This window comes from Grammomys surdaster, unplaced genomic scaffold (assembly GCF_004785775.1).
Source record: "Grammomys surdaster isolate TR1022 unplaced genomic scaffold, NIH_TR_1.0 61, whole genome shotgun sequence".
In the NCBI taxonomy this organism is placed as follows: Eukaryota; Metazoa; Chordata; class Mammalia; order Rodentia; family Muridae; genus Grammomys; species Grammomys surdaster.
The window spans coordinates 1136799-1153120 of NW_021604563.1; the positions used below are offsets into that span (position 1 = coordinate 1136799).

Genomic DNA, 16322 nt, shown 5'->3' on the forward strand with positions numbered 1-16322 from the left:
GAGAGAGAGAGAGAGAGAGAGAGAGAGAGAGAGAGAGAGAGAGAGAGTATGCTGTTTTTCTTAGATAGTTGAAGCAGGTCTGAATTGTAAGGTGACATTTGAAAAAATGCAGGAGCAAACATGGAGAGTATTTGGAGGGGAAGAGCATCATAGACAGAAATCTCAGTGAGTCTGACATCTGTAATCTGGAGTTGAGTTTTGGGTGGGGATGGAGCTCAGTGGTAGAGTATTTACTTAGCATGTGAGGCCCTAGGTATGATTCTCACTGTTGCAAAATGGACTCACATTTATGTAAAAAGAAAAAAGCACTCAGGTTACTACTGTGGGTGAGCTGGGGAGATACCTATCCAGAGGTAGGAGCGTTCCCTTCCTGTAAAACACTGGATCTTGGTTTTTATTCTAGTGTGCTGTTTGAAGTGCCAAAGCTGAAAAGTGGGAAGAGCGCACTGGAGGCTGAGAGCGAGAGTCTGGATAGCTACACCGCTGACTCGGACAGCACCTCCAGGTGGAGTTTGCCCATTTAGGTCACATGTGTCTATTCTGAGCTCTCACTTTGTTCTCTAGCATCAGGATGCAGGTTCCTTCTGCCTTCCTGGTTTCTGTTGGCTGAATCTTTCTTCTGACCCCACCACAAGTCTCCCTTTAGTTCTTCTATTGCTTTGTCCCTGAGCACTGCTTCCTGGAGTGAGCTAACTTCCCCTGGATGCTGCACTGTGGAGGATTCTGCTTCTATCCCTTAAAAGGAGGTGTGAGCATGTGTGTGTGTGTGTGTGCAGAGTTGTTTGCCGGATCTTCCACACTCCTTCAAGGTGCCTTGGATGTATGTGAAATGGGCCTTCTCGATTTGGTTGCTATAGTGATGGCAACGACTCTCCTTCCTTGTTAGTGTTTGGGGCCTGGATAGAAGAGGAAGGGGAAGGCATGATTTAGTTCTAACTTCTGATACTTCTAGGAGAGATTCTCTGGATAAATCTGGACTCTTCCCAGAATGGAAGAAGATGTCCGCTCCCAAATCTCAAGCTGAAAAGGTAAACTGCAGGCTTTACTTCTCTTCCCCTCCCTCCATCCTTCCCTCCTCTCTCCTTCCCTCCTTCCGTTCCTTCTCCTTCTGCCCTGTCTTCATATCTCAAGTCAGGAATTCAACTAAAATTTTACCCCAGCTACATTTGAAAACATTTCAAAGTTCTTGGCTGAAATACATGTGACATAAGTTTTATATTAATCTTTCCTTTAACTTTGTCATAGTCGGATTAAAATCTGACCCATAAGCAGCCCCTTTGGTCTACCTGCTGATCTTTTCCCCCATGTCCTCGAACTTATTACCTTCTAGGAAATTCCACCAGGGAACCAAAATGCAGTCTGTGGGGATGGGGATGAAGATGACATGATATTTAAGAAGAACACCAGAAAAGTCCTGAGGCCTTCAGGTAACATCTCAATCACTGCAACCTGGGGCTTGTGTTCCAAGTGCTTTTGCTGGCCTCTTGGTATGGAGTACAGCAGGTTCCTTTTGACTTAAATTTTTGGTCTTTCATGAAGAATACACTAAGTCTGTGATAGACCTTCGCCCAGAAGATGTGGCCCAAGAAAGTGGCATCTTGGGAGACAGAAGCAAATCTGTACCAGGCCTCAGTGTGGATATGGTGAGTACTCTTACATTTCACTTGGGTGCTATATTAAAAATGTGAATTTAGAATTGGCTTTCATATCTAGTTCTCTTGTCCAAATGGTCTAATTCTTTAGGAAAGGTGAAGTGACCTATATAATTTCTCCAATTTCTGAAGTATACCAGCACCTGATTTGCTTAAAGTACTGTCTCTGTTGTTGCGTGCCATTATTACATTGTTGACTATGTGCTTGGCCACTCAAATAAATACTTATTTTGACTAAAATATAAAGAGAGGAGCAGTGAGATGACTGATGGGGCAGCAGCACTTGCTGCAACAGCCTGACAACCCGAGTTTGACCCCAGGAGTCCACATTAAGGTGGAAGGTGAGAACTGACTTCCTAAAGTTGTCTTTGGGTCTCCACGTGCATGCCATTGTACAAGGATGGTTGAATACAGACAGGATGATGATGATGATGATGATACAATATACAAACAATAATTATAGTAAAAATTAATACAAAGAGATGGCTATACTAGAGTATTCAAATGGGAGAGTTATAAACCTCCCATGGAAATATTAAATACTTGTTTTCTTTTGGGACATGAAAATATATTTTTCAAAGGATATGTGCATATGTATTCACATGGAAGCTCAGAACTTTTGCAAATAATTTTGGTCCTCACTGAAGGAAAGACCTTGATAAATTTTTTGAACCTTTTATTAACTCTCAAGTTTCCATTGTTCCAGGAAGAAGAGGAGGAGGAAGAAGAAGACATTGACCACCTGGTGAAGCTGCATCGCCAGAAACTGGCCAGAGGCAGCGTGCAGAGCGGCTCCTCCATGGTATGGTCCATGCATTTGTGCTTTTGGACACATTGGGGCCCCAGAAGGCAAAGAAAACCATCATCATTAGAGCAGACCAGGAACCCCCCCCCCAAGTCACTCTTACTGGGGCAGGGGCAAGCATTTGTTTCTTCCTGTCGTCACTTTAGAGTTTAGGTGTTCAGCGTAGCTTCTAGGTGACTGCCAGCACCTCTGATCTAGAGAGTCTCCAAGAGGTAGCGAAGGCTCTGGCCATTCTTTCATCCCAGCTTTGGGGAAAGTAGTGGAACTCTTCTCAAAGGATAACCAGGCCATGAAGTAAACAAGATCATATTTGCAGATTTCTTAAGCCGTTCCCTATTCTTACACTAAAGGCAATCAAATGTTGTGAAAAGGACCTTTGGCAGATTGACACCGAGGTTGTGGATAGAGGTGATGATGAAACAGCCTCATGGACATTCGCTAAGTACAAAGATGGCTATTTGGGTCAACAGGTTTCAGAAGGAGACTAATTAGATTTTCACACTTACTCTGGAAGAAACTGTAGAGCTCAGCTTTAGTCATATTCTTCACTGCTAGCAGAGAGGAGGGCACCTTTATATTTGCAGTGGTGGCTTTCCTGCTGTTCTCAGTTCTGGCCCAGTTTCTTTCCTTTGTAGATACTGCTCAATAGATGGCAAGTAATTACGGCCCCATTTTAAACTAGCGACTATCATCTTCTAGCCGATGTTGCAACATGCATAACTCACAGCATAGATGAGCTTAGCTGTACCTTACCTCCCTACTCCTTGTCATCATTCTAAAGATGGGGAAATTAATCAGTAGATTGTGTTAAATGAGGCAGAAAGAGATATCAAAAGTCTGTGTGAGCCAGGAGGTGAACTACTAACTCAAGCAATTGTGGATGTGCTCCTTGTGTTGACTTACCCTCTGAGTAAAGGACTGTTGGCAGTCCTGGCTCCTTGCAGGCTGTTCTGAGACTTTTGGCTTTATCACAAGGGAAGATGTAAGCAACTATAAGCAACTCCTCGGTGGCGTATATTTTCCTGAGCCATTTGTAATACTTTCCCCTCAGAGTACCATTGGCAGCATTATGAGCATCTATAGCGAAGCTGGTGATTTTGGGAACATCTCTGTGACCGGCAAGATTGCCTTTTCACTGAAGTTTGAGCAGAAAACCCAGACTCTGGTCATCCATGTCAAGGAGTGCCACCAGCTCGCCTATGCTGATGAAGCAAAGAAGCGTTCTAATCCGTGAGTGATTCTGGGACTTGAATAATACTCTGACAGGAGAAAGGAGACCTAAGAATATGTCTGGGTACTCTTGACCCAAATTTTCACTTCTTTGGTGGCAGAATAGTAAGATGTATTTTAATAAAGGACATGGAAAAAGCAAAAATGAATTTTTTGACATAGTATTTCATCATGTGCCAAGCAGGAAAGTAAAGCCGGGACTTCAGAAAAGCTAGCAAATAATTTATTGTCGTTCTTGGTTACTAGATATGTGAAGACTTATCTTCTGCCTGACAAGTCCCGCCAAGGAAAAAGAAAAACCAGCATCAAGCGGGACACTATCAACCCACTATATGATGAGACCTTTCGGGTATACATTTGAACCTAGAGGGGAGAAGGTTTTTGGTTTGTTTTGGGGTCTTTATGGTATAGCTTTGCCTCTGCAACATGGCTGGAAGACCATGCCTGTGCCTGAGGAATCTCTGTGGGACTCTGTTCATATCCTCACCTCTTGGGGGAAGAGAACAAAGGTGAATTTCCAGTACCTACATAGTGGCTCACAGCTGTCTGTAACTCCAGTGTCAGTGATCCAATGTCATATTCTGGCCTCGGTGGGCATCTACATACATGCATCGCACGTAAACATACTCAGGCACACATTCACATAAAATACAAAAGAAGTTATTTGAGGGCCTGCAAGGTGTTCCACATGGTAGAAAGTGACAACCGACGCCTGTAAGCTGTCCTCTGATCTCCACACTCATGCCATGCCATACCCATACATACATACATACATGCCATTCATGTACCTACATGCATACTAGCACAAATAAGCAAAATGTAGTAAAAAAGTTAAAAGCAGTTTGAGATAGTTTCCTTGGCAATCGTTTGTGGATCTTCTCAGGTCCTTTCAGCCACTCAAGGAAAAGTTAATATTCTCTGGCTTCCTATGAATGGTGTTACGGTTAGTGAGAGAGGAGTGGTTGAAGCTTCGAGTGGAGCAATTCAAAGTGCCTAGGAACTAAAACCATTTGACATGCTGAACTATATAGACCAAGGGGGACAGGTTGTTTAGGGTTTGGAAGAATTAATTTTTGAAGAATTATTCCTAACTGGCCACCTTGGGATGTTTCTTTCCCCTAATAGTATGAGATTTCAGAATCTCTTCTGGCTCAGAGGACTTTGCAGTTTTCCGTTTGGCATCATGGTCGTTTTGGCAGAAACACTTTCCTTGGAGAGGCGGAGGTCCACATGGACTCTTGGAAGCTGGATAAGAAGCTGGATCATTGCCTCCCTTTACACGGAAAGGTAGTCTGCTTTAAAGGTCTTTCACAGCTTGGTTCCCAGGTGAATTGTCTACAGTGGCCTCTGCTGGTCTGTGTTGGAAGTAGCTTTGCATGGAGTTGTTTGTGGAGTTCTAGCGCACCCTGCTGGCCTTTCTAGGTTTAGCAGGAGCAGTTTCTTCTGTGTCAATCAGGCGAAGCAGAACACTACAGCTCACATCACTGTCCAGAGCCTGCATGTATTCAGACACTGTAACTTGCGCTTCCTCTCAAATCTAACCTTGCATATCCTAATCTGCACCCCTTTCTATGCCAAGCTTCCTGCTTTAGAAGTGAGAGGCACAACAGTTGATGAGTCTGCAAAGGCTGCCCTCTTGGTTCTGTGTGCAGGCCAGGGAAACTTTAGAGATGGCATCTCAGATGGCAGTGTAATAAGGTGGCACCATAGTGATGGGTAAGCTTAGTACAGCTCAGGACTTGAGTCCTGCTTCTGTGACTTACTAGTAACCTAGTGAATTCACCTACTTTCTGTGAGCCTCAGTTTTGTCTTGAGGGACTCGATGCAGGGTATCCTTTAGCGTGTAGCACACAGTGGCCAATCTATAGCGTATTGTCATTCTGGTTAAGATGAAACAGCTATTTCAGAATACTTTAGGCAGTAACTTCCTGTTTATCACAGTGAATCCAATACAAACCCCTTTGAAAGTAATAACATTTTGAATATTTCAAATAATTCACAGCACATAGACTACCTTTGCAAAGATGATCTAGAAACTCAGACCAGGAGCTACCTCTTAGAAGTGGAAGGGGGGATGTACTTTTATCTTCCCATTTTATTATTGTCTTTTCGTTTTCCTTGTTTTAAGCTTTCAAACTTTTGCCCTGTTAAAAGTATTAAGTACAAAAAGATCTATATATACATGGTCCCAAATTAAAACAACAAAAATATATAAAAAGAAAGTAAATTTTATTTCTTAGAAATAGCTACTCTTGGCACATATTTAAGTATCCTTCTAGAATTTTTGTATTATGCAGCATAGATATTAATCTATCATCTACTTATCATCTATACATACACATACATAGTGTATTATTTTTTGAATCAAGTGAATTGAATAAGCCTTGTTCATATATATATATATGTATATATATATACACATACATTATATATGTATATATATAAACAATTTATTATAAGCATCACTCTATGCCATTACTTACAGATTGATCTCATTTTACTTGCTATATAATATTATCTTACATTTTTGTATTATAAATTTATTTACCTGATTCCTACTAGTGGCTACTTAAATTGTTATGTTTGAAAACTGCTGTCATATATCTTTCCCTCTGTTTTCAGTACTGGTGATCCAATCCAGAGGTTGATATATGCTGAACAAGTGCTATCCTGCTGAGCCATAGCCTACCTCTTACCTTGTCTTTCTTTGGGGAAAGTAGTTGTCAGAGACAGCCATAGTGGCAAAATAGTTGAGTCAGAGGAGAGTATATCTAGTAATATGATGGCTGTTGCCTTCCAGAAAACTTTAGTGACATTTTTCTACTTTAAAGAGTCATAAAAACAGGAAAGCAATTACTATCAAAGTAAACATGCTATTAGAGTCCTAGAATTTCTTAACAATTTGGCATGCAAATCATTCTTCCTGTGGTTTGGAGTTTATATAATTGTTCTGAAAATGTCACACTGTAAAGCACCATGAATTGCCGCCAAAACATGTCTTCCATTAAAATGGGGGTGTTTACTCTTTGGAAATATTTTTGGCAGAATGAAGATGTGCCATGGAAAGAAGCCCATCATACTAAACTTTGGATTTTAAGAGTTCACTAAAGTCAACAGTCTAGGAATTAATAAATCATGTAGCTTATGAAATAAAATACTGCCTTATTTTCCTCTTTAAAAATTTTAATATCTTGAAGTTTTCCCCTTATATCTTATATTTAAAATGTAATCAAATCATTTTAATATGTAAACTGTATTTGCTAGACTTAAAGTAAGGTTTTTAAAAACTAAATTTTTTGTTAAAATGTAAAAATTATACATTTCTTCTTAACTTAAAATAATCTACATTTAATGTTTCTGGGGTTTTTTTTGACACCCTGCCTCCCATCAATCCATGTGCTATCATTTTCTTTTCTCTTGCTGACAATCCTTCCCCCAGAGAGACTAAGCTTGTGTATTCTGGATATGCAGTATGTCTACTGAAACATAGATTATGTCTACCAGTATGGGCATGCTCAGTGGTGAGGACCTAGCTTAGCTCAGCCTCAAGAAATGTGGATAGATGAAAGGGTGCCTCTAGTTTTCACTGGCTTGTGCTGGGGAAAACTGGAGCATAAAGAAAGTGACAGCCAGTGAGTTAAGAGAGGGAAACAGTTCCTGCCCACTGCTGCCTGCTCTGTGTCCTGTTCTTTTACTTTTATATCCATTCAGTCAACATGGGGTGCCTATGTAAGTTTAGTACCATGCTATGTGTTGACCTTTCTGGGATGGACAGAAGTAAGCTTGACTCCTGTCCTTCTGGCACACAGATTCTAGTGATAGAGAGTTGTTAGCTAAAAACATGTTTAAGTCAGGGGCTGATATAATGCAGAGGTAGCATATATGCTTAGCAGGTCTGAGGCCCTGGGCTTGATACCCAGCACTGAAGCAAACAAGCAAACAGTCAGATATTAAAATCTATGTAGCAAACTTTTACCTCTCCCTAAAACTTGTACCAGCTCCTGCCCCCTTTTAAAGTACTTTTTACTTTGAAGAAGCTGATGTAGCTCTTTTTCATAAGCAAGAAACTATCGATGATGATATAAAGTAGTAAAAGGTCTCTTTGCTTTTCCCAGTCTGTTCTCCCTAGTGTTAGATTCTTCTGTATCTTTTTAGATTGTTTTATTCAGTCTAGTGGTAAAAAGCATGGGCTCTGGAACCAAGGTGCTGTGGGGGAAATGACTTAACCTCTCTGTTTCTTTATTCAGTAATCCACAAGACAAGGGTAATACCTATTTCATAGAGATTACATACTAAACAAATGATATATTTATACTACAAATGACAGTATCTGGCAAATAGGAAGTGTTATAATAGAGTGATAGAAACATTATACAATATAGTTCATGGGTATAATTTTAATATATTTTTATGTTTATATTTAATATGAGATTGCTTTTCTACTTCTTGCTTTGTTCACTTAACAGTAAGTATCTCTTGTATTTCCCCTTCTCAGAAAGTATAAATTCAGTATGATCATATTTTAGGATAGAAATTGTGTAGTATAAGTTATATAGTATAGGTATAGGTTTGTTTTACTCAACAGGTATAAGGTAGATTTTTATAGGTATGTAACCAAGATTTGAAATAAAAACACTTCTAGGAGCAATTGACACACAGGATAGGTAGCATGGCTGGAATCATACAGATTCTATTTTAACTAGCTGGATTGTAAGAGGAAGGCCATGTTTAAGCTCTGACTGAGGAGGGGAAAGCCAAATGGTTTCTTTTCTGCAATGACCTTCTTTGCTTGCTCTTGAGCTATCAGAGATAGCTTGTGTTCTCTCTAATAACCTCATGTCACATGAAGGCATCAAAGTCACTCTTAACGCAGCCTGTGTTCACTGACACTTGGATTGCCCCCACTTCTTGGTTCTTACTAACAATGCTGGTGGCAAGATCCTTAATCAAATATCATTGATTCCTTTGTGAGTTTGTGTGGCCATCTTGTTGGCATACCTTTGGGAACATTTGGAATCTAGTAACCATATCTCCAGAGTGCACAGTAGTGTACCCTGATTCTTCTGGATCTCCTCCTGAAGAGACTGCCAAAGAAAACCGTAGCTGCTATGGCATTTAGCCATAAAAGATGGATCATCTTGTGCCATGAGCCAGTTCTTGGGGTAATTGTATCTATTTCTTCCTTTATTTTTGTAATAGGGTCTGGCTATGTCTTTGAGGCTGGCCTCCAACTCATGGTCCTTTTTCTTCAGTCTCCCCAGTGCTGGGATAACAGAGATGTATCACCATACCCATCTATGGGGACAACTTTCTAATCTTCAGGGTGAAGCCCCAGAGTTTCCTGAGAGGCCTGATTTCACTTGTTGGGTTTCCCTATTGTTTCAGATCAGTACTGAGTCCTCGCCTGGTTTGCCAGCACACAAAGGCGAGTTGGTGGTTTCATTGAAATACATCCCAGCCTCCAAACTCCCTGTTGGAGGTGACCGGAAAAAGAGTGAGTTTTCTTTGGGGGCCCTGGCTTCAGCTCTCAGGCTTCTCTACAGGGTCTGTGAGAAATTGGTGCTGGCACTGTTGGCTAGGGAAGAATGGGATGTTTCCTGGATCTTCTAGGTAGGCGTCTCTTCCTAAGGAAGCCTTTCTGTCTCTCACTTGGAAGGAAATGTCATAGTGCTGGCATTCCTTTTAGATGACTTTTAGGCTGTTAATGTGATTTGGTCTTGTTCCATCTGTGTCAAACTACTAAGAAGGCAGAAGGAAGCAGGAACTTGGTGGCTGACACGGGTGCTTGGAAAGAGTAGGAAGCACAAAGCTGAGTCACTCAACATGGCCAGCACGGTGCTGGTGACTGTAGATACATAGATAAGAGAAACATAGCACTTCTCCTCTGAGGACAACTTTTAAAGAAAGGTAATCATGTGCTCGGGCCACTCACGTATGAGGGTGGTGGAGAGAGCTTTGCTGAGGAAGTAATATTGAAACTGGACCTTGAGATTATACCAGGCACAACATGAGGGAAGTTGAAAGGAAGGAACAGTTTTTGGAAGAAGGGACAGTGCTAGCTAGCACAGGTTCTTAAAGAGATTGGTAGTTGGCCAAGGTGGTGCATGCCTGGAATCTCAGTACTTGGGAGGTTGAGGCGGGAGGATTGCTCTGATTTTTCAGGCTGGATAGGTTATATACTGGGTTACAGGTCAGACTTGGCTGTAGAGTGAGATCCCATCTCAAAAAAATTGACTAGCTAAAACAAAAAGGAAAACAAAATAATTATTTAAAATATAGGTAGGGAATGCAGCTCAGTTTATAGAGTACTTGCATAGTATGCAGAAGGGCCTGTGTTGTGTGCACAGAGCACTTCAGAAACTGGCACTTGAGTGTGCCAGTGGATGCATGAGGATCAGGAATTGAAGGGGCTCATAGCTGCATAGAGAATTTGAGGCTAGCCTGGACTACGTGAGACCTTGCTTCAAAAACAAAGAGTTCAATCTATATGCCTGGTAAATGTGGACTTGTAGCTCAGTGATCAGAAATATGTTTCCAGTTCTCGTGGAGCTGAAGTTATGATGTGAATGTGTATGTATATGAGTAAAGCTGGGATTGGAGATGCGTCTGGAGCCAAATTTCAAAAAAGAAAACAGACCTTTAATGAAGAGCTTAACTTGATCTGCTCTGCTGGCAATGGGAAGCCCAAATTCCCTTATCAGTGTATAAATATTGCGCATATATATATATATATATATATATATATATAATATACATACATATTCAAATAATATATATTCAGGAAAGTGCACTGTAGGTTTGAGTCACAAGGACTGTGTGCAGAATGACTAGAAAAGAAGTGAAGACAGAACCTTTAAAAAGGATGAAGGTCTGGGAAATGTCAAAGAGGGAGAAGGTCATCACAACACAGAAAGGCCAGGAGAAAGTTTGAAGAGGAGGTGGGCAAGAGTTGTCAACACTCTCCAAACACTCCAAGCAGCCAGGCCAGATGAGGACTGAGAAGATGCAGCTTGTTACAATTAGGTTGGAAGGCATTAGTGGAATCTGATTTCACAAGAAACTAGGCTCCATGGATGAGGCAGAGAAGCAGAGGTGATGACCGTGGTCAGTTCTTTGCCAGGGTAATTGGTGATTGTGAAAGGAAAGAAAGGCACAGAGAACAGCTTCAAAGGATCAGATCGAATGGATGGAAGGTTTCTTTGAAATAGATTTTTTTTTTTTAAAGAAACAGATCAGCAAATGAGGGTAAAGGATCAGTCTGGGGAAAGGCATATTCACAATGGTAGGTGAGAGTAGGGGTAGAAATTGATGGTGTTTTGGTGAGTCCTGTTCAGTAAGGGGTGAGGTCAAGAACTCAGCAGAGGACTTCCTTCCTGCTTTAATTGCTTAGCAAATGACAGGCAACTGCTTCTTTTAGCTTCAGTCGACTCATGTATGAAATAAGGACAATCATAGTGAGTATCTCACAGGACTATTATGAGCATAAATGCTTAAGTTGGCATTTGCTTCATAGCAAGTTTTAATGAATGTTTGTTGCTATTGGTATTATTGAGTTCCTACTGCTTATGCTGGGCACTGTGCTCGGAACAAAGGATGCAGGCGCTATTCAGTTAGGGAGTTTGCAGTATTCCAAAGCAAGGAGAGAATGTGCTATATAGTTAAAGTTCAGGCTATAGCTGATGGCATGGGAGTTCACTTGCAATGGCCAACATCCCTTACAGGTAAAGGTGGGGAAGGGGGAGAACTCCAGGTGTGGATCAAAGAAGCCAAGAACCTGACGGCTGCCAAATCAGGAGGGACTTCAGACAGCTTTGTCAAGGGGTGAGTCCCTGGGCCAGCATCAAACTAACCAGTTATAAGACAAGCAAGTTAGTGGGGAACCCAAAATTTCCTCTGTAGATCCTGCCCTTGTCCTGCCACCCTCAGCTGCTTGGTTTCTGAGATTAGGTAATGGCAAAGTCTCCACCACTACCTTTGTACTGGTCTGAGATCAGTTTGGCCTCAACTCTGGTGCTCGCTTTCACAGGGGAGGGTAATAGAGCATTCGGCTCTGACTTTCTCATACTAGTTAACTAGTTAACTCATGCTGTTAAGCCTAAATGGAAAAATCCATGTCCTTTACCTGTCTAGATTCAGGGTACAACACTGTGTGCTCCATAATTTTTATTATGGACTGTAAGCTTCCTCTACATTAGAGATCATTTACTCTAAACTGATACATATAAGTAATGACTTCATTTACCTCGTGTGAGAAAAGTGGAACCACATATTTAAACTCAGCCTTGGTGGAGTATAGGCCACAGCATGACTAATGTCTTCATTTTTCTCCTTAGGTTAAAGGAAATAGATGATCTAGTGGAAGTAGTGGGAAGTCTGCCTCAGCAGATTCAAAGGAGGGTTGTTTGCACTTGGACCTGGGTGCTTACCATCCTGAGCTAGGCCTGTGGTAGGGGCAAAGGGAACATATTGCCAGCTTGAGTAGGTGTTGATGACTCCCCGCCCTCTGCCAGATACCTCCTTCCCATGAGGAACAAGGCCAGTAAACGTAAAACTCCTGTGATGAAGAAGACCCTGAATCCCCACTACAACCATACATTTGTCTACAATGGTGTGAGGCTGGAAGATCTACAACACATGTGCCTGGAACTGACTATATGGGACCGGGAGCCCCTGGCCAGCAATGACTTCCTGGGAGGGGTCAGACTGGGTGTTGGCACTGGTGAGACTCTTTCCCCATCTGATCATCACTTGTCATAAAGGCTTCTGTCTCTCTCATTCTTCACAGCTCTCAGCCACTGCTATGTACAAAGAACTTTTCTGATAACAATGTTCTTCCTTTATATAAACATCCAGCAAGGACTTATTGAGTGCCTGCTACCTGCTAGGCCTAAGTGAAGGTAGAACTCATACAGTGTTCTGTGTATAGAAAGGTGACCCTGAAGGCCAGGAACTTCATCACCCTCCTATAAAGAATGCCTAAAATGACCTTAACACCTGACTTGTGAGTTCTATCTTCTATCTAGTTATAATGAGAAGGGTCCTTGCCAGCACATCCTTGCTCTCTGAGGATTCTAGATTACCTCCCACTTCTCAATGGTTCTGCTTCTGTAATTTCTGTCTGTTCTATATGATCAATTTCATTTGATTTGACTATTAAAGAGGAATGCACACGTGCTCTGGTGACACCAATATCTCTGTTCATTTCTTCCTTTGTTTTGAGACAGGGTCTCATTAGCCCAGATTAGCCTGGAACTCCTGATCCTCTTACCTCTCTACCTCCCAAGTGCTCAGATCTAGACAAGGGCCAATGTGCCCAGGCCTAATTTGATTAAATAAAGAGCAAATTTTCCATTGACCACATGTTCTCCCTCACTCTAAAAAGAATGACCTTTATTTCCTGGGCTTTCCTTCCCTTCTTAGTCTACTGTGATATGGCATCTATTCTTCCACTCTTAAGAGTGATTACTCATGCAGAGTGAGGTTATTATCTCACTAGAATTCCCAAGCACTATGTAATAGAACAGACTGCTTCCTTTGTCTTGATATGCTTGCCACTGTTTGCTTTCTTCGATTCCCCTTTATTCTACTGCGTGTTACTTTGCAGTTTCCTTCATGAGTTTTTCATTTTGTATTCAAACTCTAAATGATGGTGCTCTCTGGCTTGGTCTTGGCTGCTCTTTTTTTTTCTCTTTTTTATAGACTTGTTCAAGCCTATTCAACCTTTTGACATTGTGTCATCATTGACATTTTCAAATATAGTGTTCCATTCAAGAACTGTGCAATTGAGTTATCAAGAATCACAAAAAGTAAAAAAAACAAACTTCATTGTTTTAATTAGTTATGATTTTGTGTTGGACCACATTCATAGCTATCCTTAGCTCCATGAAGTTCTAGTTGGACATGCCTGCTGGATTCTTATGGCCTTGAATACTACTTGCATATGAATACCTAACAAAGCATCTACAATGATTTGTTTGCACGTGTAAGCAACTTCATGTCTTCATATGTATCCCCTTTTTAAAACCCTTCAGTGTTTTTCTCCCACATTTGGAAATTCTTACCAAGTCCACAGACCCCATAGAGTCTTGACTCTTTCTTTCTTATCTTTCCTATATTATTTCCCTGTATTATTGTGTTACAAACACCATAACTTTTACTCTGCTCTCCATATACCAAATTACTTCCTACTTTGGGATTTTATAATGATTGTGTTTTGTATTCAAATCTAAGCTGCCTAGAGCAGGCACATTCTTTGTGTGTTCATCACAATGTCTCCAAACAGGCATATAGTAGGCACTCAGGAACTGTCCACTGAATGAATGAATTATTGTACAGTAGAATAGGAGTAGGAACACATAATCCTGATAGTAGGCCTAGAGTGTATGTGTGTGTGTGTGTGTGTGTGTGTGTGTGTATATATATATATATATATATATATATATATATATATGTATGTATGTTGTGGATGCCTATTATCTAAGTACTTGGCAGTCAGAGGCAGGAAGGTTGCCACAAATTCAAGACCAGACAAGATTTCCGTGTGAAATCCTGTCTCAGTAATAACAAAAAAAAGAGGAGGTATTCAATTTTTTGAAAATGTTAGGTCAAGGACCCATGTATAGACTAGTACTAACCAGCCCACTGCCTTCTTACAGTATATGCAATAAACTGTATTTTTGACAATCAAGTCAAATTACCAATGACAGAAGGGTAGCAGTTCTGGTATGGGGTGCCAGACACCAGAGCTCTGAAAAGGTCACTAAGCAACAAGCCTCTATTGACATTATGTCATTTCAAGTCCCATTTTGTCAACCTGCACTCTCATTATTGTCTCAGAAGCACATGTATTTGTAGACTCAGCTTGCCAGCTTGCTGTTCCTAATGTCTTTTTTGGGTTGGATTCCTTTGCCATATAACCAATCCTTACTGCTGGGCTCAGTGGTGGGACTCTGTTCAGTCTCCTCTGGTGTTTTCCCTCAGGGATCAGTAATGGCGAAGTGGTGGACTGGATGGATTCGACTGGTGAAGAAGTAAGCCTGTGGCAGAAGATGCGACAGTACCCAGGGTCTTGGGCAGAAGGAACTCTGCAGCTACGTTCTTCAATGGTCAAGCAGAAGCTGGGTGTATGAGTTCCTATCCTCATCTGCAGGTGCAGCCCTGGTCAGTCCAATTCAAAAGAAAGCAAAGCAACCACAAGGAAAGATTTCTAACTTAATGTGTGTGTGTATGTGTGTGTTTGTGTGTGTGTAAACATGTATTTCTGCAGATCTTATTTTGCTAGCTAGAATGACACAGGCTTGTTCCTTCTATTAAAGCAGCCCAAGAATAAGGGCCCTTTCAAATGGTTTTTATTTATATATAGTCTAGTATATTTTCTGAGTACATAGTTGCCTCTTTCTGTGGTTTAATTAACTTTAAAAACTGTATTACAACAACTCTCTACCTTCTATCTTGCTATCTTTGCTCACACTTTCCCTGGAAGTGTGGCTGCTTTTAGCACTCTCTCTAATTTGTGAGTCTAGGTATGCCTGATCAAAGGTCAAAGCTCTTAGAAGTCAAGTTTGGTTGTTAAAGATATTATTAGACTATGGGAGAGGGGTGAACGACCAGTCCTTCCTCTCCAATTTGTATTTTATCTCATCATCTACCTTGATACACTTCTAGAACTTGCCTTTTAACTTTTCCTGTTTTAAGCAATTTCCACCTTGCTTGAGTATAGTGCTTTTCTTTGAAATGCAATGAAAATTCCCCAGCTCCTTCTGAGACCTTTGGGGAGCTCTTATAATGGAGTCACTTTAGAAAAATCACTTTAATTAGATAATGGCCTTTTCACTGAGACATTAACATGTCCCGTGAGACCTACTAGCTGATCCCATAAGGTCCAAGTGACTCTGAATAAAGTTTTTCAAAGCCTGTGCTGAGTTCTGTGTTTTAAACTGTTACAGTAGTTGTTGGGAGAGAGATATCCTTATTTCCTTCATGGAAGATGAGGTATGTTCCCTCTCATGTATTATAGCTTTCTCTAAGTTTGTGTCTGGGGTGTGCTGCTACATAGAACATAGTCTGTGTACCTCTGTTTCAGCTGCAAGAGCCAAAGATTGTCTAAACTGACACAGTGCTCCCCCAAGTTGGGGACTATTATCACCCCATGAAAATGTGGATGGAATCACCCAGCTATTCTAACTTTTCACCCAATATAATTTCAGTTCCTGTCTTTGGTTGTTTCCTAAACTTGACCTGAGTGTAACATGGGAATAGTGTGTTTTGAGACTTAAAAGAGGCTCTAGTGAGCTTTCATTTCCTGCTACTCATTCTTCTGAACTGAACTTTTCATTCATAGCAGTCTATCTATAGAAAGATGTGTGTGGAAGGTGACGGGAACATAGAAGAAATGCCTGTCAATGGATCCAGCTGCAAGTTGACATTCCTGTAAGGTCACTGGATTGCAGGCAGCTAGAGTGGTTAAGATTATGGGTGTAAATTGCATAGAATGTTTTTCAAAGAACTGTTCAGTATGGACTGATCCTGTAATGAAAACATACCTGAGAGCCCAGGCTCAAACTTGTTCTTTGGTATTCTACTTTAATATGCATGTGTGTTTCAATAAAGCTTTCTCACCTGAGTGTTTACATTTA

General features: G+C 41.0%; 1 protein-coding gene across 2 annotated transcripts in view; it reads left to right on the plus strand.

Moving 5' to 3' along the window:
• Nucleotides 1-16322, plus strand: part of Sytl4 (synaptotagmin like 4) — a 44444-nt gene extending 28122 nt beyond the window's left edge. The window contains exons 6-17 of one of the 2 annotated variants that reach the window (XM_028781741.1): nt 404-505; nt 953-1028; nt 1331-1427; nt 1540-1643; nt 2359-2454; nt 3509-3687; nt 3934-4036; nt 4813-4974; nt 9073-9181; nt 11409-11508; nt 12198-12406; nt 14668-16322. In XM_028781741.1, coding sequence (XP_028637574.1) covers nt 404-505; nt 953-1028; nt 1331-1427; nt 1540-1643; nt 2359-2454; nt 3509-3687; nt 3934-4036; nt 4813-4974; nt 9073-9181; nt 11409-11508; nt 12198-12406; nt 14668-14816 — 1486 coding nt within the window. In that variant the 3' untranslated portion in view covers nt 14817-16322. The remainder of the gene's footprint in view (nt 1-403; nt 506-952; nt 1029-1330; nt 1428-1539; nt 1644-2358; nt 2455-3508; nt 3688-3933; nt 4037-4812; nt 4975-9072; nt 9182-11408; nt 11509-12197; nt 12407-14667) is intronic. The other variant, XM_028781790.1, reaches the window with a different exon arrangement.